The sequence below is a fragment of the Dermacentor albipictus genome, chromosome 1 (assembly GCF_038994185.2).
Source record: "Dermacentor albipictus isolate Rhodes 1998 colony chromosome 1, USDA_Dalb.pri_finalv2, whole genome shotgun sequence".
Classification (NCBI taxonomy): domain Eukaryota; kingdom Metazoa; phylum Arthropoda; class Arachnida; order Ixodida; family Ixodidae; genus Dermacentor; species Dermacentor albipictus.
The window spans coordinates 380,467,197-380,492,865 of record NC_091821.1 but is presented as its reverse complement, the minus strand read 5'-3'; the positions used below and the strand labels follow the sequence as shown (position 1 = coordinate 380,492,865).

The following is a 25,669-nucleotide window of genomic DNA, read 5'->3' as shown; positions in this document are numbered from 1 at the left end:
CTCCCCTTGAGTACAAGGCCATGCAAGGTAGGCAGGTGATGTTTCCAGCCAGGTCTTGCCTATATCCAGCTTGACACTTCCCAGAAAAGGAAAAGGCCTGTAGTACACGGCCTTAAAGGGGCCCTGCAGCACCATATTCGTGTCACCATATTTGCGCTAGATTTGTTCTCGGCATGTCGTAGAACACAACGAAAGGAGTTAGGAAAATTCAAGATACAAGTAAAATGTGAGTAACTCCCCACTCAAATTGCCACGGCTTAAGGTGCACATTTCACTCTCCCTTTATGTGATATGGCGTTGCCTAACAGCAGCAGTGCTTTGGTGTAAGCCGGCGTGCCACGGTTGCCAAGCCTGCCCAGCTTGTTGATGGCTTTAGGATGGCCTCTGCGATTGGCTGTCACGTGGTCTAATCTCTGAGGCCGTGGTGTCAAGTATATAATTACAGCTCCCACAAGGTAGCTGTTAGCGCTCCGAAGTGCTCAAAATAAGATGCATCATTCTCGTGGTTGCAGCACGTCGCCTGTGGCTCTGTGATACTTAATATGGTTCTAAAAGATAATGTCATAGCTTTTTTCACAGTACTCTCAATATCGTGCGAACGTAAGCTGCACATTACATTTCTTATCAACCATCGTACAGCACTCTCGTTCATCACATCCTGTCTACGAAGTACAAAAAATCTTCGCATCAAGGCCATGCCATTGGTGCCATTCAATAAGCTTTTCCGGGTGCATTGCAGGTTTTCAAGCCACGGTCTTTCTGTTCCAGGTTGCGTATGCTGACAGTTAGAGATGCTTTTAGCATAGGTTAAAGCACCAAAATGGAAATATTTAATATTTTAATCACGCAGACAAATCATTACATCGCTGCTGACCGCAACATTGCCCAGTGGCGCTCGCCAAAAGCATCATTGACATCACCACTCACTCCTCCGTGATTGTTTAAAAACAAATTTGCAGATAACCACTGCACTCTGGCAAAAATATGATAAATTAAGTTTTTATTTTATTTTTGTCTGCTGTACTTTTTATTTAACACAAGCAGAAACTGTTGAAAAAAATCACTACAACTACAAAACACAGCGCGCTGGCTGTCCTTACCCCTTTGCTATGGCAGCATACCTCTGGTTTCTGAACACAAAAACTTCTCTTCTTGCTTGTGTATGCTTATGAGCAGCCTTGTCGCCTCACTGCCTTGTTTGCATGGGGCAGATTTCTCACCTAGATGCATCATTGTGTTTTCGCACCCTTTTTGTTCGCGGTTCTGCACAGTAGTAGGTTTTCTCGACCAGTACTTGTGGGAAACATGAAATGTGCTAGAATACGCGTACATACTTTTTTACCATGGTAACAGCATCATCAGCACACTGGAGTCCTGGAACATAGAACATGTAGGCAACCATGCAGTGCGAACTTCCGCTACATAAGCATTTCGGGCTCTTACCATTGGCAATGAGGTGTTTAGGTCAGTGGCTGAGAGAAATGGGACAGAAGAGCATGCGAAATTGGAGTTGAGGGCATGCATTTTTTCTTGTATTTTCACATTTCTCGGCTGAATAACTTTGGACTGTGTACACCTATCACTGCCATTCTCGTTACATTTATCTCTCCAACCGTTCAATCTACAAAATCCGCGGCCGGAAAACTGTGGCTTGAAGTGTTTAAGGGCCCTTTTGAGAGTGACCTGACATGAAAAGACGATGGAGACCTGTTCTTTCAAAAAATTCAGCCTAGCTTCACAGCACTAGCCTGAATCAGTGACAAACTGACCAATGGCTTCTGAAATGTTAATGTATTGGAGAGTTCACATGAAGTTTCTCGCATGGAGTCTTCTGTATGTTGAAATGTTTATCCAGAGCTATAGTGCTGTTTTCAGTGACCTGAAGCTATTCATTTTTAGGCAATGGCCATTTTGTGGGAAAAGCTAACTTCCCCCTGATTTAGCGAGTAGGCGTAGGTGTAATTAGCAAATTCACGTTAAAAAGAACTGAACCTGCTAGCACTCCTTAATAAAATTTCTCATAATGAAGGCAACAGATGCTGCCTACCGTCAATTTATAGAATGTTAAAGTTATTGTCTTCTATACTCCTTGGAAATAAATTGTGGTTACAACCATACTGCTCGTTGAAACTGGTGCAGAGGTTGAGAAAAATGCTCTATTGTGTGCTGCACAACTGCACAGCAGAATGCTTAACTGCATGCTTGCCTTGCAGCGTCTGGTCAGATTCCGGCCACTATGCTGGCAGCTACGGGCGCCATAGCCACAGTGGGCGGGACTACCACGACCATAGGCGGAGGAGGCCTTGGAGGAGGAGGAGGAGGAATAGGAGGAGGAGGGGGCGCAGGCCCTGTTGCACAGGCAATCATCCAACCACCAGCTGCTGTGCCTATTGTGGGCGGCACCATCACTCGTCAAGCACGGCGTCTCTACGTGGGAAATATACCTTTTGGCTGCTCTGAGGCAAGTGCTCTCTCATTGTTTGTCACAGTAGTGTGCTCTTCCCTTACGTCCAGTAGACAAACTAAGCATGTCCACACTTCTTGCACACCTGGTACCATGGACGCGCAACGAGGGTGAGTTGAGAGTGACAATCTGAGCTGTTCCCTGTGTCTAGTTTGAATTTTCAATGGCACTGCAGAAATGAGAACAGAATAAGAAAAAATTGCCAGCATTGGGTGCTGCATGTAGTGGCTGGAATTTGCACAAAGAAAGTGCCAGTAATAGGCAGTCAGTGAAGCTCCTGCTGACTCAGTTCAACTTCGTCCTAAAGCAGGCGATATTACCAACATTCTTGATTTGGGCTCCGAGTCCTCCAAAGCGGCGGACATCTCAGTCGGTAGACAGTGGACGCAAGTCAATATAAATGGTCTGCTGACTTAACCTCCATGTTTTCAGTTAGCTCTAGCACCAGGTTTTTTTTTTGCTAATTGATACTGTTTGGAAGCCACTCACACATGAAAAGCTAAATTTTTTCTTGCTGTAATTATTCATCAAGGCGTGCAGTAGAACCTCATTGATATTATTCCATCACATGATTTCTCAGCGCCAACATTCGCGATCAAGAACACAAAAAATGACCCAATAGAGGCACACTTATCCTTTGCCGGTTCGTTTCCCGGAAAACACAATTTTTTGGCACAAATGTTCCGTACATCGCCAAACTGCAATCGTATGATACGTTTTGCAGCCACTGGGTCCCATGCACACAAGAAAATGCGCAAGGCTCATCATGTGAGAACGCCGGTGCGTTCTCACAGCAAATTACCTCTGGGTCTTCGCATGCCGCATTCAGAGCTATCGCCGTTAACCATTTGCGATAAGCATCTTTGCCCATCTGTTTCACATGCAGTGTGCTGTTGAAGCACACTGCATGCTTTTAATTGGTGATAGCCCAAACGCACCGCCGTTCCATGCTGCAGACTCTGATAGTATACGTGTTCTGGCTGCCAGATCCCAAGCGCTATAACTTATAGTAAAGCTATTCCAAACTTTGCCATTCCAATTCTGCAATCGGTCCTTCATGATTGGTGAGTGAGTGACGAAACTTTGTTGTGAACGCCTGCAGAACGGTTAGCCTTCCCCTGTTAGGGAGGCGTTACTGTGACGCGGCCATGACATCTTCGCGGCATGTGGCGCCTCTACTTCGGCCGCGGCCGCACTATTCCCTTTGGTCGACCGCGCCTGCCCCTTTGGTCAAAATATTTTCGGGCCACCTCCCCTGCGCCTGTCTCTCACGTGACATAAAAACTGTGAAAACACCCCGGGGTATCTGATATGTGTGCACAGTGATTATGCATGGCTAGACCGAACGAAAGAAAAATGATTATTTCTGATTCGACGCCTATTTTGCCATGATACTCTGCCATTGACCAAATGTTTTCAGGGTACGCCCATTCTGCCTTTCTGTCATGCGACGTCACAAAACCGCGCAAGCTCACCACATCAAAGTCACATGTACACGTTAAAGAAGCATTAATATGTTGAATGAAAAGGAAGTTATTTCTGGATAGCCGGAGACTGCCCCATTCCAAAAGGAATAAAAGATGGCTGTCCACCGATTGCTCTCGCACTAGCTACTCGGAGCGGTGGGGTAGCATGGATTTATTTGCGTATAATAAACATTTTTCTGTGGCAGTATAACATTAAGACCTTTCAGCACGTATACGACATTGCTCTGCCACCTCTCCTCTACTGACGATTCGCTTTGATGACATTTTTAAGGTTCCATTGCACGCCGCCGTGATTTTGGCTAGCCACCGTGATTAAGGGGAAGCGGATCAATCGCAGACACTAGCACCACCCTCTTTATCTGGTTGTCTCCATTCACTGTGCTGGCTCAGCCCCATCTCCACTCGAGCTCCTCGCCTCTTGTCAGCCAATGTGATAAGAAAATCTGCTTAAAGTAGGCAACGTTATTCACTTTGAAAGCAAAAAAAGTCACCTCCTATAAACTAGGAGCACATTTGATTGGACTTTTCAAACAACACTACGGGTTACTGCCTGATGCTTACATCGGTGGTTACGTAAATTTAAGGTCAGGAGATTGGAATGAAAACAGATTAGAATAGTTTTACGTTATAGGGTCCCCTGTGAAAACAAGAAAATGGGCGAGGTGTGCGCAATCGAGAACAGTATATAGCAGCATGCTGCATCAGCTTACCCGCCATACTCGCTCACCTGAATCACGTGAAAACGCCGGCGTGCACTGTTGCAGCTATGCTGACGTTAGGACATGGAATCCACCAAGCCCATCGACTACTACGTCATGTTATAGAAAATGAAGGAAAAAGGGTTTATTTAGCTTGGTTACACGGCTCGAGTACAGAAGCCCACTCCATGGAGGAGCAAGTTAAAAGTCCAAGTTCACATCAGGACCCTCTGTCCTCACTCTCAAAAAGTCTCCGCTTTTGATGCCATCGTCAACTCCGTTGTGATACCACGCCCATGCTCGCAGTAACTCCGCCTCTGAAGAGACTGGTTTGGAATAAGTGGCAAGAAAGCAATTTGCGCCTCTCAGGTCGTCGACGTCATTCCCCTCCTTTTCATCCTTCGCTCAGGCTTACAGGTAAAGGGCGGGTGAGGGCCTTTTGTGGGACCCGTCCAGAGATGGGTGTCCATGCGGCGTTGACCTCTGTATAGGCACTGATGGATGGATGGTGATTTGACTTGTGTTAAACATCTAACTGTGACTGCCAAATCATTGTTTTTCCCCTCCTTTTCATACTTTGCTCAGGCTGACAGGTAAAGAGCGGGGTGAGGGCCTTTCGTGGGACCCTACAACAGTGTGTCCATGCTGCGTTGACGTCTAGATAGGTGCTTACGGATTGGTAGTCCAGTTAAGAGGGGATGCGGGTCTTGAAACGGCAAAAAATTTCAAAAAAGTCGATTTTCGGAAAAGTGCATTTTCGCTACGTTTGTAGATTCAAGAATCCCTCCGCGAAACCTAGAAGCTAAATTCAATTGGAAAGTAATAAAAAATCATGCTTAAAGAGGCCAGGGTGAACGCAAAAGCAGAAAAATTTGGTCAAAAATGTTCAAACTTCGCGCTGTCGCCATCTTGCGCTTGTTTTGAAGCTGTTTCCTTTGTGCGCATTTTGCGCTAGTTCAAGATGCCATCGGTGAAGAGAAACCGACGCTATCGCGTCTTTTCTGAAGGATGCGTCCACGCCGCCGATTGGCCAAAGTGCACCCCCCACCCCCCCACCCCGTGTGCCTCGCTCCTATTGGTCTGGCGCTCTTTGGCGCACGCTCGGCCGCTCTCGCGTGTCGCCACATTTGTTTATCTCTGGTTTCATCGTGCCGCTGTCTATGTTGTCTACGTTTGTTCAGCTGCTTGCTTCGCGACAACGTTTGATAAGGTGTTCATTTCGCTGCCCAGATGGCTGGAAAAGATAGTTGTCACAAGGCTACTATGCGTCAAGTGGCTGTGGAATGTGCGACGGAAAGCGGCTCTCCGTTTGCTCGCGCGGCATTGTGATGACAGAACATTGCTAAGAGCCAGTACTCCTAGGCCTGTCATACTCACGGAGTTGCCGGTTGCTGGTCTGCCTGGACATTCTACCGGATTGAGTTCCGAGCTGCAAACCGGCACATCTAGCGTCAACACTTCGTCCGCCCACGCCATGCGTGTTGGCACAGATCGTGCAGGCACCGTTTCCTTCACGACTGAAGAAAGTAGCGAACATGCACCGATCACCGGAAAACGTGCCTGGCGTCACAGTCTGCAATGGAACGAAAGCTCAAGCTGCTGGGTGTCAACACGAGAGAGGACGTCAACGACAGCGGAACTGAACTTGCAATCATGGATTTATCCGTCGTACAAGAGTTCCTTGGACTCGTGCTGTGTGCCGGGTGTGGCTAGAAAATGGTAATGCTTTCAAAGACCCCGCCAAGGAGTACGGGCTCTTAGCAATGTTCTGACAATGTTCTGTCGTCACAATGCTGTGCGAGCAAAGGGAGAGCCTGATCCTAGGCACCACTACAATTTGCCAGAACATGTGGCAGAAGCAATGCTGCTTGTATATACGCAGCTATCTGAAAAAACCCTGCTCCAGAGATGCCAGCGAGGCAAGACACAGAATTCGAATGAGAGCCTTCACTCAGTGATTTGGAGTGTCTCAAAGGAACAGCATGCATCTCTCTTTACCGTGCAAGTTGCTATTAGGGAAGCTGTCCTACGCTTCAACACTGGGAACCTGCTTGCGTCCACTGCAATTCTACAGCAGCTACACATGAATATTCCTGGCACTGCATCTCTGTGAGCAAAGGAGAAAAGGCGGCCATCGAAGTGCTAACTCCAGCAAGAAGCGAGAAGCCTCTTTGAGCGCAAGGAAGCTGGCCAAAAAGCACCATAAAGATAGGATGCATCCAGTTTATGCCCTTGGTGAATTTTCTTGAGATTTTAATGGGATGTTCTCAATAAAGGTGTCGCAGAATGTTTTTCCTTGATTTCTCAAAGCACTTCTGATAGACTTACAATTTTGCAGGTAAAATAGCTTCTGTCCTATTTCAGCTATCAGCTTTTTTTTTTTTTTTGCCAGAAAGAGAAATGTATGCAGTAAGCAACATGCACCTTTTCAAAGCAGTACTCTTCTCAAAAAGTTTTTGAAATGGGTCACATGCTTGACATGCCAAGATGGCACTTTTTTCTCACAACTTTGATGAGCTCTAACTCTTGCTCAGATTAGCCTAGAACATTGATTAATACCTTATGACACTTCCTGAACATTCTAGATAGTCTCCATACTCAAATTACTATGTTAGAGTTTTCTGTTTAGATGCTAATTTTCCTCCAAACAAAGGACCCAGCTTATACGATGCTTTTAGAGTATATCAGAAACTACTTATCCTATGGTAAAATTAATTATACTTTTAGAATCTGCATATCAAAATACACAAAGTGTGAAAATTTCGCTCAGCTCTGTCCACAAATAAAGAAGTAGTATTTCAAGTGTAGCCTCCCCCCTTAATGCCTTTGGTGTTGAGACGTAACAGCGCTCTGTTTTTTATTCCGGTACCAGCAATTCGCCTCCTGAATGAATCGTCGCACATCGTATTCACAGCTATCACCGCCATAGGTGAAGATAGGTGAAGCATTTTCACCTATCTGTTTTACAGCGCGAGGCATAGCTCCGTTAGTAGCACACTGCACGCTTTTAGTAGGCGATAATCAAAACGCATCGCGGTTCCCTGCCGCAGGTGGCACGATGTGAGTGTCACATTTAATTTCAGCAGCATCCGGCATCGCCCAGCAGCGCGATTTCGTTTTGGTTTCCCGTCGCGGTCTTTGAACACTGCGCAATAAGCAAACAACAAAACTTGTCTTGGGCCTCCAAAGCCGTACCGGTTCGGTGTGCATCTGCATCTCATGCATCATGCACAGTGATTCGCGCAACGCTTCGCATTACAGTCGAACCCACTTATAACAATACCACTTTTAACAATATATTGGTTATATCAATGAGAAGCTGCTGCACCGTCAACTTTTGTATGTTTTATATTTTGAAATAACCCGCTTGTTACAATGCCCCACTGCCGCATTATCGGTTATAACGATGAAGTTTGGTTGCTGGGTGTCCGAGCTCAATAGTAGTGAAATGCGAAATTTTTGAAAAGGAAAAATGAAAACGAGAAATTCGAGCTGCTGCACGATAAGCTGCTGCTCCAACAGCCATCACGCACTCAATTTCTTGCCATTTCCCTGTGCCTCTCTCCCGTCACCCTTTCCTCCCTCCAAACACGAATAGGCTGCCCCCACAGCTCTACACTGCCCCACCCTCCCAGGCACGAATGGATCGCGCCAACTGCACTGCTCGCAGGTTGCTCGCATGTTGATCGCTGGCTCCTCATTCAGCTCAGTTCTGCAAACAGCTTAATCACTCGCAATAGTCTTCATTGTTTGTGTCGAAATCGTTCCTGGGCACGTGGTTTCTCGCTGCCGAAACGGAAGATGGCTGATCCGCCCGCTGATCATTAGCTGTGCACAACATTGCCGAGGAAAAGAATGTGCACGGCTGTAGATTTGGAAACTAAGTCACTCTGGAACTACGTGGAGCACCTGGATGCCTTGGAGAAGGATGTCGGCAAGCTTCGCGTAAAGCATGCAAGGCTGAGGGACGTTGGGTTTTCTTGTGCAAGCCAGTGAGATGTGTCGAAATGCTTGTGGCAATCCTACCTCAGGGTTTCTTCTAAATTTCTCCAGCTGATAGGCTGCCACGGCAACATTCTCGCAATTTTTAAAAGGCCCCTTTTAAAGGTATGCCTTGGCGGTACTCGCATATCGCTTGCCACCAGTGACACCTCTTTGTAGTTGTTATAGCAGTGCCATCCTTTAACGCCGAGAGCCGTGGCTTGTTACACGCGATCAGAGCGTCCAGGAAGCAGTTAAGGGGGGACGCAGCTTTCGCATAATGAAAAATGGCCAAGAAGTCTGATTTTTGATGATCACGTTTTCAATTTCTATTACTATTTTTCTATCTGATTCCAAAATATCATCACTGTAAACCACGTAGAAGTGCTTTGAAAAATTTGTTTTATCAGCCAAGGTGGCGAAATATTTCGCAAAAATAAGGAAAAAGGCATTTTTCAAGCCACAATATCTCCAGAATGGCGGAACCGAGCGCCGCCATCTTGGTCTCGTTGGACAGCGCATTTCTCACTCTTCAAATTTGCCGCTTCAGCTACCTCCTCCATACAGAAACAAACTTACACAAAGCAAAAGATTGAAGGTCGTGCCGGAGTTTGCGATCGGCTACACCCGCCACGTGACTCCAGTGCGGTTCGCCATTGCTCGGGCACTCGCGTCGTCTGCTTGGCTCTTCGCACCTCGCAAGTCTGGACTGGAAGTCTCCACTCGTCGTGATCTCGATGTGTCAAAACGGCCACTGCGCAGACATGGCAGTCACGTGGCCAATCCCTACGTTTGTGGACGTCTCAGACCCGCGGCTAAGCATACTGAGCATCAGCGACGCGAACTTCGCGACCGAGATTCACACGCGGCATCCGGACACACACTAAGCCTTTCAGCCTTTGGTGTTTCGGAATTCGTGACCAAGCACATCGCGCACGCAATCCTCGAACCCACCGCTAAGCATTTCGCGCATAGGAGTCTCCAACTCAGCGATCAAGCACATCGCACGTAGACATCTTGGACCCTCGCCTAAGCAATTTGTGCATCGGCACCTCTGACTGCGCAACTACGTACATCGAGCGTCGACTCCTCGAGCCCACGTCTATGCATTTCGCGCATCAGCACCTCGAACTGCGCAACTGAGCACATCAAGTGTCGACTCCTCGAGCCCGCGACTAGGCATTTCGCGCATCGGCACCTAGAACTGCACGGCTAGGTACTTCGCATGTCGGCACCTCGAACTGTGCGAATCAAAGGGCAGAGACCCAAGAAGTCACCTGTAAGCAAACACAGCAAAAACTACAATCCTGGTGCATTTTGTAAGATGTGAACTGCTCTGAGAACTTTGAGAGACGTTTTCTCAAAAGTGTGTTTTAGGAATTTTGCGTTGTCTGTGGAAAGGGTAGCATTGGTATGCCTGGACCAATTTTGATCCTGTTTGTTTTTATGTATTCCCTGAAGTGTGCTTGAGGGTAGGGCAGTCTTTAATATGTTGCTGAGGGCTAAGTTTTTTTTTCTGCATGCTAATTTGTGAATGACAAGTTCTAGTACAATTAGTAAAAGTGAACATGATGTTGTGTGTAAAAAAAAATAAAGCAGTTAAATGATTTTTGGAACTACTGTACCCTGTAGTGCTCTTTTGGGCAAAGATTAAGACTACAGGTAGCTCCCTGGCATGTTTCGTTACAGTGCCAGGTTTTCCACAAGCGGAACACATGTAACATTTTGTAACTTGAAAACTAGTTAAGGTATCATAATGAAACTGCATATTTGTTTATTTCAGACACTTCTGAGTGTGGCTGCCAAATTTCGTTGCTCTAGGTCAAAGAACGATTCGATCTGCTCGCAACAACAGGCGGGAAAGCAGGGTCTAGATAACCTGATTCACATAAAATGCAGAGACTAGCGCAAACTTACACATATGACGCCTTTACCATAGTACAAGATTTACGGAGCAGCACACACACACTAGCACACACCACCATAACAACACTGCCATTGTGCCCCAACAGCATGGCCACAAATGCTACGTGACTTTCTCCTCAGTTTTTTTTTCCTCCATGTGCCGCTGTATTGTCTTCTTGATTATGCCATTTGTGTTGCAGTTCGGTATTCCCAGTACTAGCGTGGCACAGTCTCACTCAAGCAGGATGTTGGATTTAAAAGAAGCTTCAGATAACGTCTAATTGCAGATTATTTAGCATATGTATTGGCAATAGAACTTTAAAAAATATCTTGGAGTAGACCGACCTCAGCTGCTGACTTAAAATTTGCATAAGAGTGGGGACCTTTTTGCAACCCTGCGTCATTGGAAAAGCAGATTTCATGTTTGTGATGTCGTCAGCTTTTACATGTTTATATTCTAAATTGTAGAAGCAGCTTAACCCTTTGATGGTTTTAGCCGTACATGTACGGCGGCGGTTTTCTGTCCCGCAAAGTCTTTGCCGTACGGGTACGGTTTCGACCCTCCGTTTGAAATTTCACGCCATAATGACGATGCACGCTCACTGGGAGGTGCTGCCACCTCATAGGGCTTACAAGAAGTGTTTGAAATTTACGCTACCTTCTTGGGGAGATAAACAGAACTGACTTCTAGCTTCAGCGCGTCGCGCAGACTGCGGCAACACCCCTTTTGCGGTTTCGGTTTCGCCGCGTGATCACAACGGAGGCACGCGAAACGACATTTTTCTCTTTGTCGGCACTCTCTTGCAGATGCGGTGGAAGTTGATTTCTATCTTGATTGGCGCTGCTCTTAGCTTGTTTGTACAGGGTGTCTACCAACCGGGAAAACCGGGAAAACCGGGAATTCTCAGGGAATTTGAACAGTCTGGAAAAACTCAGGGAAAACTCAGGGAATTTGTGCTTCTATCAGGGAAAATTAGCTGTACCTTTATTGAAAGGGAACGAAAGTCGTGTTAATGCTGGTTCCAGCAACAGAGGAATCGCAACGAATCGTCATTGACGCCGTGTCATCGGCACGATGTATTGCCAGAGTAGTTAACGACCGATTTTCTAGACGCCCGATTTTTCGGACATGCCCGATAATTTGCACGGTTTTGCGGCACCACCACGTACTCCATATAGTCAATGTATATTGCCCTGACTGCAGGTCTGAAATGGCATTAATCAAAGCCGCCATCGCCGCTATTTTGATTATCTCGCCGCCTCGAACCGGCACTCTCGCAAGCACATCCGCTGGCAGCCGTAACCACCACCGCGGCAACGTTAGGCCTAGCTGTTTCTATGTTCGCTATTAAGCTTCTTGCCGTGCGGTGCCGTGTTTTTCATTGAAAAAATTCGCCGCTATCACCAATGGCACCGACTCCGCCTTTGTAATCCTCGCGATTGGCTTTGAAGCTCGCAGAGCACAGCGCGTTGCGTAATGCCAGTCTCCGAAAGTTAGCTTCGCCTCAGTACACTATTGTTAGGCGGTGAAGCATAACAAGCGTGGGAAGGGGGCAATTGTCAGGGGACACAGTATGTATTCCTTAATTACACATGCGTACACCCCGTCTCCTGTCACAGTACAAGCCCTGATATGCCTAATAAGCGTACTGGCAGGCCTTCAGAGCTTTTTCAGACGTGCCTGTGGTAATTTTAGCCCTTAAAGGCAGTTAAAGACACGCATTAATGTTTTTCAGACTGTCCGGTTTTTTTTTTCAATTTTTTTTTTGCGGCCCCTCGGAAGTCCGAAAAATCAAATGTTGACTGTACAACTGACCAAGAGGATGCTTCAGATGATCCATGTGGTGAAAGCGTGGTAGAAGGAGGATGAGAACAGAAAGGACTGATGCACTGAGGAATTAACGGGAAAGGAAGGGTGCCACCGCCTTTTTGAAGGAGCTTGAGCTAAAAAAACTAAGTGTTGGCTGACGCTGAGACACAGGTGTCCCTCATCCAAACTAAAATAAATTGTTTAAGCAGTGAAACCCAACACTGAGATGTTGTGTACGGGCTGAGAGTATGTCAGGACAGTTGAGGTTGACTTCCCAGCTGCTGAGAGAGAACCTTAGTTGTGACAAAGTTCAGGACCTCATACAGATGAGCTTGCTATCAGTTGATAGAAATAGCTGATGTTAAAAAATATTTACTTATGTATGCATCTCCTTTTCATTCGTATTTGAAAATGTTCGACTCAATTTGGAATGGGCTTTACCATTTCTTTCGCTGTGCATTTTACTAACACCTTCCTTCTGTTTTCTTTTTAAATAAAATAGATATTACTCCTTACTAGTCAAACTGGATTAAGTAATTTTTTGTTTCAGCATGCTTACTAGAGAGTGACAACATCGGGCAACGTGGTGTCAGCCTGTCTTGACATAAAACAAAGTTCTGGCTCATTCAGGGAATTTCGCAAAGGTGCTCAGGGAAAACCTGGAAAACTCAGGGAATTTGGAAATGTCAACTTGGTAGACACCCTGTTATAACTGCCGCTCACGAGGTATTCTCGCTCTCACCGGCAACGCGCTTTCACGGTTTCGGTTCCGCCGCAACGGAGGCGCGCGAAACGTGATGTTTATCTTTGTCGGCACGCTATCGCAGGGGCGGCGGAAGTTGATTTCTATCTTGATTGGCACTGCTCTTAGCTCATTTATCACCGCCGCTCATGAGGTATTCTCGCTCTCTGCGGCTGTGCGGAGACTTGTGTTTCAAGGAGTACCACACTCAGAAATACTATTGAACATTTTGCAGTTCTAAGTGATGCCGACACCAAAATTCTGTTCCTAATTTTTTTTTTTACTAGTTATTCACGACTTTATACATCTTGTACATTCAAGATCCGCAATAAAGTAATCTGACCACCTGGGAAAGTTTTCTTCAAAATAATTCGACCCTCAAAGGGTTAATAATGCGATATAGTCGCAGGGAAAGCCATTTTAATAAAAATGAATGAAAATAGTCTGGTCATTTTTAGCCTGATTGCCTCATTGATGCACAAAAAAGCCAGCTCTGCTATATTGCTTAACTACTATTTCAGTTACAATTAAGGCCATATGTGGCATGTTGAACACTGCATCAAGACCTGCGCTGAAAGGTTAAATGGCTGTTCAGGAAACCAGCGCATGTGCTATCAGTAAATTATTGTCCAGCACTGATAATTTTAAAAAATGTCAATTTATGTTGAACATTTGCATGACAGAATACCGCAGTTTAGCACATGGTATTCAATTTCCCTATTCAAAAACTTGTACATTTTCCTTTTTCACACAACTATGTTGCCACATTTTGTGCAGGTGTTTCACTCTTGCCAAAAGCATGCAGTAGTGTCGGCAAAAGCATGACCTCTGATATTTTCAATGCAGTGAGCGTCGTTTGTCGTTGCGTGATTTGACTTGGAGAAATTTTCTCTGCAGCTATGTCATCACTTGTCATAAAACAACCATGGCAAACTTTAACCTTTTAGATTGGTTTGATGTTTTTCCTTAATGTTCCTGTAACAATGGGCTAGTCATTATCCATTCATGTTGGAAGTAGAAAGATTGGACAAACGGGATAAACTTTGTAGTTATCACTCGGGCACAGACCAACAATAAGCAGAGGTATCAAGTTGAACTCTGTATGCAAGACTTTCAAAAGTTCTCATTGTTCGGGGCCCAGCAAAAAAAAGGAAAAGCACTGAACAGGAATTTAGAGATGCTTCTTGTAGCAGCACTGTGCTCTCTGACTTGGTCTGCTAATCCTGCAAGTAGTGTAGCAATGCATTTTGCTTGCTGCTTGTGGATGCGATTCGTATTTGCAGATTCTGCCAAATTGCCCACCGAATATGAGACAGCTTTGCTATACATACAGTAAACATAATGCATGGATGGTCTTCTATGGAAGCATGGAGTTTCAGTTAGGTTTGACTGTGCATAAATGATTGTTTTTTCTCACTACTGTATGGATTGTTTCTTTCACAGTAATGAGGGCTGAACGTTGAGTGTACATTCACATTGTCCCGACGTCTCACTGCAGGAGGAAATGATGGACTACTTCAACGCCCAGATGCATGCCTGTGGCTTCTCCCAAGCACCAGGCAATCCAGTGCTAGCTTGCCAGATCAACCTGGACAAGAACTTTGCATTTTTAGAGGTAAGCACTTGTGATTAACATATTTGACAATCTTCTTTGTGATCTCATCCGTGCACTGTGGCTGCGCGCGGACAGACCACTGCATGCTGTGGACAGGCTGGGCCATCTAAACTGCTTCACCAAAAGCAAATAAACTCATGCATGTTAACTTGCCATATTTACTTGTGCAAGGCCCTCACTCTAACTTTTGAAATATGAAGTCTTTGGGGAAAATGATTCAATGAGTGCCACTCATCACTTAGCAGTTCATTGTGTGACTTGCTTTACAACTACAACATAGACACTGTGGTATTCAGTCTCTGTGCCATCTAATGGCATAGCAACTGCACTGGTAAAGCTTGGTCCAGGGTTGGATCCCTTCACCAAAACGAATTTTTCTTCCACTGCGAAGCTTTCTTTCTCAAAAACTAGTATGGGTGTTCTTAGCAGTTTCGTGCTACAGTTTCGTGCAACAGTTTCGTGAACCTTCTTCCACCATGCAGGCTTCGGCAGAAGTGATTTGCCAGTTTTACTAATGTTTTGTCAAGTTTTACGGAAAAACAAATTATGTTCGCAATAAAATTTTGCTTGTTGGTTTCCAAACCTTCTGTGGGAAATCTTTTGGTGGTGAAAAGATGTTAAAGGGATACCTGCTTCAAGCAACTTACACAAAAATGTCGCTATGATCTAAAAACAATTTGTTGCTTGTGAGATTTAGCTGTTGAATGTTTGCTATTGCTTGTGTGCTGCATCTAAAGGTAAATCATTCTTGATAAAGTGTGTATGTATCCCTCACAAGACATGTGCTCAAGGCAAGTTATTAAAGGGGACCTTAAAATGATTTTGACGATCGTGTACAAATATACTGACCTAGTCAGGTAGGCCATTCTTCAATTCAATTTCGGAAGAGACAGGTTTAGGTGCTCTGTGTAAGGTGCATTATTTATTACTGTGGACACTTGTTACAACGGACCGTGGTAATCCTGCAAAAAAGGGTTCATGATAGTTTGTGAAAGGGCAAAACTTAGCGCGTACCTTGGGTAAGCCATAAGGGATCGCAAAAATGGTAAAAATATCGAAATGAAAATAAATAACTATAGATGAATGGGTTTGTGTGGTAATCGAATACAAGCACGCAGCATGGCGCCTTCCTGTCTGCGGTTTTCCGGACGCTGGTTGCTGACAAATTGTTTCCTCGTACTAGAGCATATGTATTACATCAGCACAGCGACCAGCACAATGTCAACAAGCCGGCTAGCCAGCATTGACATTCGGATCGTCCAGCCCGAGAACATCACTGCCTCCACCGATCATACAAACAATGGCTATAGTTTGTTTTTTGCTAAATGCAGTGGCCAATAATATAAACCAACATCTTAAGAAGAGACGTGGCTTTTGCATCGCGTAAAATGCCCCCCCCCCCCTTTTTTTTTTTTGAAAATCACATTTTCAGTTTCTATAACTCTTTTTCTATCCGATTCCCAAATATCAACACTGTAAACCACGTAGAAGTGCTCTAAAGAATTTGTTTTGTCAGCCAAGGGGACAAAAAATCTCGGGGAAATCAAGAAAGAGCAGCGCTTTTCAAGCTCTGGAACGGCGCGACCGAGCACCGCCATCTTGGTTTCGTTGGAAAGCGCATGCCTCCATCTTCAAATTTGACGCTTCAGTTATCTCCTCCATACAGAAACAAGCGCACAAAAAGCAAATGATTGAAGGTCGTGCTGGAGTCTGCAATTGGCCGTGCCCGCCACATGACTCCAGCGCGGTTTGCCATTGGTCCGGCGCTCGCATCGTCTGCTCAGCTCTTTGCACCTCGTGAATCTAGACGTCTCGACTCGCTGTAATTTCGACATGTCAAAATGGGCGGTACGTAAACGTTGCAGTAGCATGGCCGATCCCTACATCTGTGGACGTCTCAGACCCACAGCTAAGCATTTCGAACATCTGCGATCTGGACTTTGCAACCAAGATTCGCGCGAGGAATCCTCGGACATGCGGCTAAGCCTTTCAGCACTCGGTGTTTCGGAATTCGGGACCAAGTACGTTGCGCACACAATCCTCGGACCCGCGGCTAAGCATTTCACGCATAGGGAGTCTCCGACTCAGCAGTCATGCACATCGCGCGCGGGCTTCTCGGACCCTCAGCTAAGCATTTTGTGCATTGGCGCCTCCGACTGCGAGAATAAGCGCATGGAGCGTCGTCTCCTCGAGCGTATGGCTAGAAATTTTTTGCGTCGACTCCTCGAGCTCGCGACTAGGCATTTTGCGCATCGGCACCTCGGAATGCACGGCTAAGCACATCAAGCATCGGCTCCTTGTATCTGGGGCTAGGCATTTCGTGCATTGGCATCTCGGACCCGCAACCAAGCATATTGCGCGTTCACTCTATTATGATAGTGTCACAATAGCTTGTAACAAAATCTATCATACCGCCCCTTCTTAAAGAGAACGCCATCATGAGCTCTGTTCACTAGGCTCCTTGGGCTGGCACAGACATCTGGCTGCAGAAGTGATCGAGGCCTCATACAGAAGTACAATCCTGGAAAGCACCTAGCAGCTGCATATCTATCACTGGCTCTCTGATCCTAAGTTCTACAGCCATTGTCAAGTAAAGATGACTTGGAAGGCTGCTGACGCTCGGAGCCTTCATTAAGTAACGTGGTCAATTCTACCAAAAGAAGAAAAAAAAAGCCTCACTGATTGTACTAGAGACTGCTATCAATCAGGCAGGCTGCAGGTACAACACTGGAGTTATATTTATGCCCACACAGAGTTCTGCACGTCACTTGGTGTGAAACCAAGGCACCATGCTCTTTGTAGAGCAGCAGCAGCAAGGAATGCCACATAAGAAGAAAAGGGATGGGGGGGAAAGCACATCTGACCAGAGGCCACATATACAAGAAGCCCCAGATTACAAAACACCCCAAAGACTACAAATTTGGTGCCTTTTAGCGAACTGAAAAAAATTTGAAACTCTTGAGAGCCCTTTTCTCGAAACTGTTTCCCCCCGCCCTTTCTGCTCAGTTTCTGTAGCTAATTTCTTTGTTACCATTCAACATATTTTTACTCCTTTTTCTTTTTTCCACGTTCCTTGGGCTACAGTGCAGGTCGTGACATCCTCACTTTCTTATCTTGACTCTTTGTAAGTTTACGATATGGCTATTCGTCTACCCCGAAAGTGTGCTTGAAGCGAAGGTTACATAAAAATTGACACTCCATAAAATTTGTGTTACGAAAAAAGAAAAGCAAGAATGTCACTACCTTCAGCACGCATTTAGCTGTGCAGTCAATACTTAACAAGCCTTCTACCATGTTTTATAAGTTCCCCGGCTCTCCAGAAAGTTAGAGGGAGAAAAATTCTGCTCAGTAAAATTCAATAAAACGTTCTCAAGATATCGCTCTGAAACTTTTGTGGAAGCATCAGAGAGACATTCTAAACATTTGTGCCAGTTTTCATCAATATCCATGAAGAAATAAGGAAGTTGATTTTCAAAGCCATGTCTCCCCTTAAATTTATCTTTGGTGACAAGCGATAACCACGGTCAGATCTCTAGCATGAATGAGAGCCATGGTACAAGGCAAGTTAAACTCTGAGCTCGTGCCTGGCCTCTGCTGCATTGCGTGCGAGACTCGATCGCATCACGTGCCTTGCAGTCTGGATGCCACAAATATAGGCATATCTTGAGAACTCTCTGCCGGCTAGTTGTTAGGTGCAGAAAGCTTGCCACTCATGTACTCATTTCTTAAGAAAAAGAGCATTACAAGTTTCCTAAGTGGCCGGAAATAGTTGCGTGCAGCATACTGCCGCATGCATGCATCGCCGCAGCAAGCTATGTTGTATTTGCACCAGCTAGACAAAATCGGGCCAAAAATTTGTCATAGCCAATATTCTCGTATAGTCAGGTCCGTTAGCTGAATTGGTTGCATTGATAATACAGTCACTCCCGGATATATCAAACACGAAGGGAATTGCGAAATATTGCAGTACAGTTCACGCTCGTTGCAATGGACCCGCGTACAACACTTTTGGATTTAACCGACCATAGTTCAGTCTTAGTTTATTTTACCTATTTTTTTTTAATGCAACAAAGTTCACTTTTAAAGGACGGCGCCACAACGAACTATTGGCTACAGCAGACAAAATTAGCGGCAGTCTATGTCAAAATAGGGCATATAAAAGGGACTTTTGACTTGTCGACATGTGTATAACTATTTGCAGTGCTCTTCATTTTAATGTCACTTTGAAGGTGCCTGCAGGTTTTGCACCAATCTATCTATGCGCCTCACTGGCGCAGAGCTTGGCCGAAAAGTGAGGCACATGATAGCTTTCAAAATGCAGGCTCTAAGATGGTTCGGTTTCTGCCAGCCACCCCTGCTTTGTAGAATGGAATGTGCCTTGCACTCTTGCTGTAGGTGTGCTCAGGAACAGCAACCCATGTCGTTATTTTACTGCTTCGGCCACCGGTTACTTGTACTAATCTTTTTCCGCTGCGACTGTACATTGCATGTACGCTCACAGCAATGCGGCGAACTCCCATGGTGGTTGTCGTCTCTTTTCACTTTATGTGGCGCAAGCCAATAACCATTGCCTGAAGTTCATCTTGAAAGTTCGCTCCATGTAGCCCAGGCTTTATGAGAAAAACTGCATAGGAAGGAGAAGCGGGAACACACTAAGTTCAAATCAACCGAAAGTAGACAGCACTTTCGTCGCTGCATAAAGGAGACAGCACATTGCGATGGCCACATGCGTAAATGTTGGGGGAATACACCGTGGCTTGAGAGGAGGGCAATGTGTAACCACTCATACCTGTTTCATATGGCCTGCTGACAGTAAATTCTTGTGAGAAAGCATTTCTTGAGAGATGCCCAGTGTCACAGTGGAAGACAGAACCATTTCAGAGACTCCTTAACCCTTTGAGGGTCAATGACGTAAATATACGATGCCACGAACAAGTCCAAAATGGTCGATGCCGTATATTTACGCCGCAGTCTATACGTTTAAAAAGCGTGCCTATTTCCTAACTTTTTTTTTTTCTTTCATGTGCTGCCACTATGTAGGAATAGAGAATTTTTTCATGCGCCTCCCTCTTTCGGTTTTCATTGCATGTTTTGTTTTAGTGCTAGCTTGCTCCTGCACGTCTATATACTACCGCTCGCAGCATTTGTGCGGGCAGGCGGCTTCAGCGGTTTCACGAGCGGTTTCAGCTTCTTGCGCTTGCAAAACTGATGGCTCTCTCATTACCAATTGTTCAAAGGGCGACCGCTTGTTTCTCGCTCGTTTAGTAGCTCATATGGGTGCGCATAGGAAGGATTCCACCGTGCATGCGTTTCCGTTTCTTTTCTTCTTCTTCTTTTTGGGGCGAGGGGGGGGATTCGCGAAAACTAATTGCCCTCGCTGGTTGGTGATAAGATGAAGATTAGCGGAAGTTTTTCACACGGTTTGCTTCTTTGACGGGCACACAACCAAACAGTTTTCTTGAGTGTGCGCACCTACGCAATTCGATTATTCATGAATGAAGAGTGCATACATACCAATGCAAAATACTTTTTTCTCACTTTGCGGTCACCCTAGAAAAATTATGGTAAATTTTTTTCGAAATAAGTCCCTAAGAAAAATTGAAATCTGCAATAGAAAAAATAGACCCTGGGCAGTCGCATATGGCGAGAAAAATAGACCCTCAAATGGTTGAGAAATGCTTGCTAACCCCTTGCTAACCCCTTGCTAACCCTTTCCCTAGTGTCATGCCTGCAGGATTTTTATGAATTTACAAGTTCGCACTTTGACAGGCAGGCATAATGCACTTAGAGATGCCTGCCTGTCCTGTTCTTATGAGAGCACTGTGTGCATCAACAGTGATCTTTTCATTTCTTGTGAGTTTGTGTGCTTGTAGTGACAAGTGTGAGTGCTCTGACAGAATGATAAACACATAGATGTTTCTGTGATAACCGAATAAATTCTTAAACTGTGCCATAATATTTGTTATGGGCACAGTGTCATGCACGTCATTCACTGTTCCTTACGGTGCGCATTTGCAAGTGTTGCATGATATCGCCCACCTAACATTTTTCTATGTTTCACTCCATCCAGTTTCGATCAATTGATGAGACAACCCAGGCTATGGCATTCGATGGCATCAACTTCAAGGGCCAGAGCTTGAAGATCAGACGGCCCCATGATTACCAGCCGATGCCAGGCATGTCTGAGACCCCCTCGGTGGCCGTCCCAGGTAAGTCCTCTTTCCTCCAAGCCTTCATTATCCATTTTCTCAATCATCAACACCCTCTCCTCCCCCCCCCCCTTTTTTTTTCTTTCCGTAAATGTAGTAGCCTTTTTTAAAATCAGTATGAGAGAGAAATGTCAGGTTGCCCTCCATTCTGAAGCCAAACCTTTTGAGTAGCCTTCCTGCCATCTGAAGAGTTAGTAACAAAGACTAGGATCAGTGTATTACTCCGCTAATGCATTTTCAGATGTGTATTTGCTTTCTGTGCCCAAATAAACCAAGTTCTACGCAAGGAACACAGGAAGCTTTATTAACTGTGGAACATTGTTCTTAGTGCACAGTTTTTGGCCCAGGACATCGCTGTCTTGTTATGTGCAATGTTTGAAAAGGAACAACTCATCTAAAGTATATTACCTTTGCAACTTGCATTTGGGAGGGTCACTGCAGGAAACATCCTTTGTCTGAAAGCTTTTCAATTCTAGTTAAGCAAAAGCTAAATGCTGTTTACTATATAACAGTACAACTGGCAGCAAATTTCAAAGTACATACACTCGAACCTCGTTGATATGATCCCATTTCGTATGATTTTCTGGCATTAACATTCACATTTGAAAATACAAAATGCCCTGATATAGTTACACTTCTTTTTTACTTTTTAATATGTTCGCTCAGAACGTAACCTTTCGGCACCAACATTCATAACATCGCTAAACTGTGGTTGTATGATATGTTTTCCCACTGCTAGATCGCATGTGAACAGTAACAGGTGCGAGGCACACGCAATCTAGAGGTGTAGGCACCTACCACGGCAGCTTCCCTGCAGTCCTTGCACGCCCTTGCCACACCTGCGTGCATTCGATATAATTTTTTGGGTACCAATAAAACTCATTACAGATTGTCACACCTCACATTTGCAGCTGTCACCACCAACCCTATTACGATAAGCATCTTCACTGGTCTGTTTCACAGTGCATGTGGCATCGCGGTGTTCGAAGTTTACTGCACGCTTTCTGAAAGGCGACAACCCAAATGTGCCACTGGGAAGCGAGCGTCATATTTCACTCTGGCAGCATCATATTCCAGCAGGTTTCCCACGCAATAGGAAAACAACACAATGTGTCTCGGTTTGCTGGAAGCCCAACCAGTTCCATGCTGTTGTGCCATTACCGCAAGCCCGGATTCCGAATCTGCAAGATGCGGAATCTATCCTGCGAGCGCCATAATTCTCCCTTCACAAGACAAGATGCTGCGCCGTCGTGCGGGAGAAGCCTCGGCGAGCAGCGTGTTTAGACGTGTCCGCGTGTGCCAGACGGCCCGGCGCCGCACCTCCCTTGCCTGGAGGTCACCGCGCGCGCGAACTTTGAACCGGGTGGCCAGCGCGGTCGCTGGTTGGACCCCTCGGACGACCGTCGTGTGCTGACTTTGTATTGGGCCGGTTGAGTGACAATGGGCCTCGGGGATTATAAAAGCAGCGACACGCCGCTCGAAAACAGGATCTGCCGACCCCACCGGGAGAGAGTGTCGCTCCCGACTGGGGTGAGATGTGTAACGCGTTTTCGCCGGACGTCGTCGTGCGAGAACAGTCGCGTTTGTTGTGAGCACTCGGCCCCAGTGCCGACCCGTTCATGTCCTGTATGATAACCTGTATATAATGTATAAAGTCCCTTTTGTTATTCTCATCGACGCCAGGCTCGGAGTCATCGCTACCAACGCTCTGTCACGAAACGGGTGACGAGCGCTACGGGACCACAAAGCCGTAATCGTGGTGCAGCGGTACAAGTTCGGAACACTGGTGGCACCGGTTGGAAGTTCGTAACACTGGCGGCACCGGTTGGATGTCGTAACACTGGTGGCACCGGTTGGAAGTTCGTAACACTGGTGGCAGCGGTGGGATTGACCGGCATCAGCTACCTCGGCGCGGTGAGTGCCTGAAGTTTACCTCAAACACCAGACTTTCTCTGACACAGGTTATAGTAGCTTAGGGAAGGATTTGGTGTTGCATTGTGATAACCTTGTGTGTTTCAAGCCTAGTAAGAGTGTTTTGAAAACCAGGGGATGCTGAGGGGGTAAACAGGGCAGTGTGTGATATACTTGCATATGTCTTACTAGTAGTGTTATAGTAGCGTACGGCAGGTATATTCAAAAAGGGTAAACAGCAGGAGGACAGTGTGAACGATGGAGAAGTACAAGGTGAAGGAACTTCTCGAAATTTGTGAGGAGTTGGGCATTGAGTTGGGCTCAACCAAAAGAAAGAATGCGATCCTTGAGGTCATGAGGACTGGGGACGTAACGGCTGAGGAGGCCGCTGAGGCCTGGGCGGATATCAATGAACGACGGGAAAGGGAGGAAAGGAGAGAACAGGAACGTCGCGAAGAGGAGGAAAGGAGAGAACAGCAACGTCGCGAGGAGGAAAAGGAGGAAAGGAGAGAGATTCGTGAGCACGAGCTTAAAATGAAAGAGTTGGAGAACCGAAATAACTCGCCGGCGCCTAGTCTCACTTCTAATGTTCCCAGAATACGCGATCAACTTCCACCCTTTGTCGTCGGAGAGGATATGGCCAAATACCTCGTGAAATTTGAGCACGTGTGTGAACGGAATAGCATTGAGCGATCCCTTTGGGCACAGAATCTGTTAGCGTTGCTTCCTGGGGAGGCATCAGACGTAATAACTTGCTTATCGAAAGAGGCGTTTGAGAGCTACAGTGATGTGAAGGAAGCGCTACTGCGGAAGTACAAATTGTCGCCCGAAGCTTTCCGGCAGAGGTTCCGGTATGCAAAAAAGGGTAAGGAGTCGAATGTTGACTTCGCGTTTCGTCTAAAAGCCGACTTGGTGGAATGGCTGAAGGGCGAAGAGGTTTACGACGACCGCGACAAAATTGTCGAATGCATCGCGTTGGAGCAGTTCTACCGTTGCATTGATGAGGATGTCCGGCTCTGGCTGCAAGATAGGCTAAAGGAGGTTAAGCTAAACAAGGCAGCAGAGTTAGCGGAAGAGTATTACACCCGCCGCAGCTTGCACAGCAAGGCAGTGCGCATAGAAAAAGCAGATAGAAGAGATGGGTTTTACGGGAAGCCCGACGAACGGAAGGAAATCACGCGTCGCGAGTTTCGGGACGACGAGTCCCTTCCCAAAGAAACTGTAAGGGATGGACAGAATGCATCTCAGAATGATGACGATGGTCCGAAACAGCGAAACGAAATGACGCGTTCTTTTGAAAAACGGAGACCGTTAACCTGCTACAATTGCAAAAAGCAAGGGCACATCGCTGCAAGCTGCCCAGAGAGAATTGCTTTTGCAACGGTACAGGAAACTCACAAAAACATACGTCTATTGGAGCCCTATGTGCAGGAAATTAAGGTAAACGGCAAGAAGTGCCGAGCACTGCGGGACTCTGCAGCAACTATGGACGTTGTTCACCCGTCTTTCGTCTCCTCGAGGGATTTTACGGGAGAGTGCGTTAGGATACGGCAAGTGGCCGAGAAGGAGAGTGTCTGTTTACCGATCGCAACGGTTAGCATTGAAGGAGAATTTGGGAAACTTAACACCGAAGCCGCTGTGTCAGCCGCCCTCCCGGAGCAATTTTCCTACCTCTTCTCAAATAGCTCGGAGCAGCTGCTGAGGGATCAGGGCAAATCATTCTTTGCCGACGTGGCGTACATGGCCCCCACGCGAACCAAAGCGCGCCCGCTGTCGAGGGAACTTGACTTAGCGTCGGTGAGCGAAAGGCGGTGCGGCACACGGACCGATCACGGTAACTTGAGTGGCGAGCAGTCACGAGAGAGGCAGAGCTCGGAGGCTGGCCTAGACGAGCGGGTCCTGGAAGTGAGTGGGAGTGACGCGTGCAGTGCTAGCCGCGATATAGACTCGACGCCGCAATTAGGCGACGCGGGCTCCACACTCGCTCCGGTTTCCGCCAGCCGGCAGGAGCAGGCTGCAGTTGAAAGAAAAAGTCTGATTCGCGAGCGACAGGAAGATTGTTCATTAGCCGATCTGAGGAAGAGCGTCAAACGGGGAGTGGAAAAAAAGGGGGTTTCATTTGGCAAGGAACCTGGCTTATTGTACCGCCGCTACACGGATAAGCAGGGTCGCAAATATAAGCAGCTTCAGATTCCGCGAAAATATCGCCGGGAAAAATGAATGACCTCATTTGCTTCCTCAGAAGTATGTTTTCGGTCCAAAGCGATTTCAAGGGGACCATTCTATTTGTAATTATTATTGCTGATTAATAATTGTTTCTATTTTGGTGTGTTGTTGATTTGAAAACTGATTATTTGAGCCTTGTGTGCTAGATCGTACACCTGCCTCTTGTTGCAGCGGGAGAAAAAGGGGATAGCGATTAATTAGGTTGATTTGAATTATGGCTTTGTCTGGTGTTTGACGGGAGACAGAGGGCACTTGTTCGTGTTGGGTGTTGCCTTTTGCCGGTCGATTTTGCAAGCTGCAGAACGACCAAGCGGGACCAGTGGCGAGAAGCAAGGTCTTAGGAACGACCCGAGCGGAGCTGGCCAAGGTGCCTTGGCGACGACGTGGTGAGCAGAGCTCCTGTCCTGGCGAGTCGGACCTGGGCACGTGATGTTACCTGGCGTCCCGACACTGGACGTGAACTTGGACGAGCCTGACGAACGTGCGCGCCTGGCATCCGAGCCACGTGGAGGCAGCTCGTCTTCCCGGCGCCTTATCTGAGGGCGGGGATGCTGTTGTGCCATTACCACAAGCCCGGATTCCGAATCTGCAAGATGCGGAATCTATCCTGCGAGCGCCATA

General features: G+C 46.4%; 1 protein-coding gene across 1 annotated transcript in view; it reads left to right on the top strand.

The window, feature by feature from the left end:
- U2af50 (U2 small nuclear riboprotein auxiliary factor 50) overlaps nt 1-25,669 on the top strand; it is a 65,659-nt gene that overhangs the window by 22,133 nt on the left and 17,857 nt on the right. Inside the window, exons 4-6 of the mRNA XM_065429749.2 lie at nt 2,214-2,461; nt 14,586-14,702; nt 20,773-20,911. Of these exons, the coding sequence (XP_065285821.2) occupies nt 2,214-2,461; nt 14,586-14,702; nt 20,773-20,911 (504 nt within the window). The remainder of the gene's footprint in view (nt 1-2,213; nt 2,462-14,585; nt 14,703-20,772; nt 20,912-25,669) is intronic.